The following is a 1,778-nucleotide window of genomic DNA, read 5'->3' as shown; positions in this document are numbered from 1 at the left end:
TCCATCGTCCGTTTGTCAACACACGCGATGAACTCATTGGTTTGGTTTACACCAAGCGAACTGCTCGCGCACTGATTCACCGATTTCCCGAAGTCCTTTTCTTCGACTGCACATACAAGACGAACCTGTACCGGATGCCCATGCTCCATATCGTCGGATCCACATCGACAGGTATGACATACACTGCAGGAGTCATCTTGATGTTGCGTGAAACCACAAACTGGTATACCCAAGCTCTCAATTCGTTCTTCGAACTTGTCGGCAAACCGGATGTCAAGGTTGTCATTACCGATCGTGACCCAGCACTCATCAACGCTCTCATGTCTGTCCTCCCCAAGGCTTACCGCTTCTCCTGCTTCTGGCATCTTCAAGAAAATGTCAAAAGCAATATAAGGCCCTGTTTCGTTGACGAAGAGAACATCGTCATGGCTGTCTCGAATTTCTGCAAAGCTTGGGTACGGTATTGTGTACATGCAAAATCGGATGAGCAGCTTGAGGAAGGTTATCGGAAGATGGAAGAACTTTATCCTGGTCAGAAATATGCTCGAGCGATCTCGTATATCCGGGGTTTGGATGAAATCAAGGAGCGCTTTGTACATGCCTATATCAACAAGCAACTTCACTTCGGACAAACCGGTAATTCACGCTTAGAAGGTCAGCACGCAACTCTTAAGAAATCAATTGACACCAAGTACGGTGATCTTCTGCTTGTCATTGGGTCTCTAAGTACGTATTTTGATCAGCAGTGGTTGAAAATTTTGAAAAGAATTGAGCTCGAGAGAACGAGGTGTGCTACACATATTCCCAGTACTTTTGTTCGGGTATGTTCCTTCCTTCTTTCTGTCCTTTTTGTAATCGTGCTGATATAATTGTTTAGTTAAAAGGCTCCATATCCCGCGCTGCAATGAAGCTTCTTGCTGAGCAGTTGACTTTGGCCAAAAGATATTTGGGTGATTACGATGAAGGTGTCGATGACTTTGAAGAATCACACCCGTGCAGTGGCTCGTTTACAAAATCCCATGGATTGCCCTGCGCCCATCGTCTCATTAGCTTCGTCCGGGAAAGAAGACACCTTGAAAAGGATCACATTCATCCTCACTGGCGTCTCGGGTCTGCCGCAAGTCTCAAAAGATACCTTGACCATATTAACAGACTTGTTGGCACCCCAGATACATCAGTCATACGGCTGGATGATGTATTTGACTTCGGTGAGGACCAAGAACTTATCCTCGATCCACCCATTTTAAGCACCAAGCGGGGAAGGAAGGCCCCTAATCCACCAGTGTTGCAGGAAGACCGGATGTCGGCACCTTCAGGAAGGTACTTGACTCAGTCAGAAAGAATTATGGGGGCTGGATTGACCCAGCGAAAAAAAGGGCGCTGTAAACACTGCCAAAGTTCCACTCACTATACCAAAGACTGTGCGCGTGTTCAAGCGTCTCGAAGGGTCGACAAAAACCAAGAAGCTGAGAATGCAGGTGAAGACAGAAGAGTTCTTGTCCCAGATAGCGATGATGAGGAAGGAAATGAGGAAGATCTTGTCGAGGTACCGAATGAAGTTGGTCCTTTCATTCAAAGATTAGCCCAACTCGATGACCTTGCGCTTACATATTTTATAGCCCAATCTTCGTCCAAAAAAGCATTCTCGGTCACAATATCCTGCCCCCTCTCAAATATATCCGTCACATGCTGTTCAAATGCAGCATCTTCCTCCTGAACCCTCGGTCCCCCAATTACCCCCTTCTTCCCAATTCTATCCACCATTATCACAATACTAT

General features: G+C 46.3%; 2 protein-coding genes across 2 annotated transcripts in view; one reads left to right on the top strand and one right to left on the bottom strand.

Annotated features, from left to right (window-relative positions):
- Positions 1–8: 8 nt before the first annotated feature.
- CNA05520 (expressed protein) overlaps positions 9–1,778 on the bottom strand; it is a 2,036-nt gene continuing 266 nt past the window's right edge. Inside the window, exons 2-3 of the mRNA XM_024656309.1 lie at positions 1,609–1,778; positions 9–1,565 (exon numbers count right to left, since the gene is read on the bottom strand). The exon at positions 1,609–1,778 is cut by the window's right edge and continues 107 nt beyond it. Coding sequence (XP_024511942.1) covers positions 1,344–1,565; positions 1,609–1,764 — 378 coding nt within the window. The 5' untranslated portion in view covers positions 1,765–1,778 and the 3' untranslated portion in view covers positions 9–1,343. The remainder of the gene's footprint in view (positions 1,566–1,608) is intronic.
- Positions 20–1,778, top strand: part of CNA05530 (expressed protein) — a 2,123-nt gene continuing 364 nt past the window's right edge. The window contains exons 1-3 of the mRNA XM_024656310.1: positions 20–821; positions 878–1,558; positions 1,620–1,778. The exon at positions 1,620–1,778 is cut by the window's right edge and continues 364 nt beyond it. Coding sequence (XP_024511943.1) covers positions 135–821; positions 878–1,558; positions 1,620–1,778 — 1,527 coding nt within the window. The 5' untranslated portion in view covers positions 20–134. The remainder of the gene's footprint in view (positions 822–877; positions 1,559–1,619) is intronic.

Source organism: Cryptococcus neoformans, chromosome 1, assembly GCF_000091045.1.
Source record: "Cryptococcus neoformans var. neoformans JEC21 chromosome 1, complete sequence".
NCBI classification, from domain to species: Eukaryota; Fungi; Basidiomycota; class Tremellomycetes; order Tremellales; family Cryptococcaceae; genus Cryptococcus; species Cryptococcus deneoformans.
The sequence above is the reverse complement of the archived record's forward strand: the minus strand, read 5'-3'. Positions and strand labels throughout refer to the sequence as shown.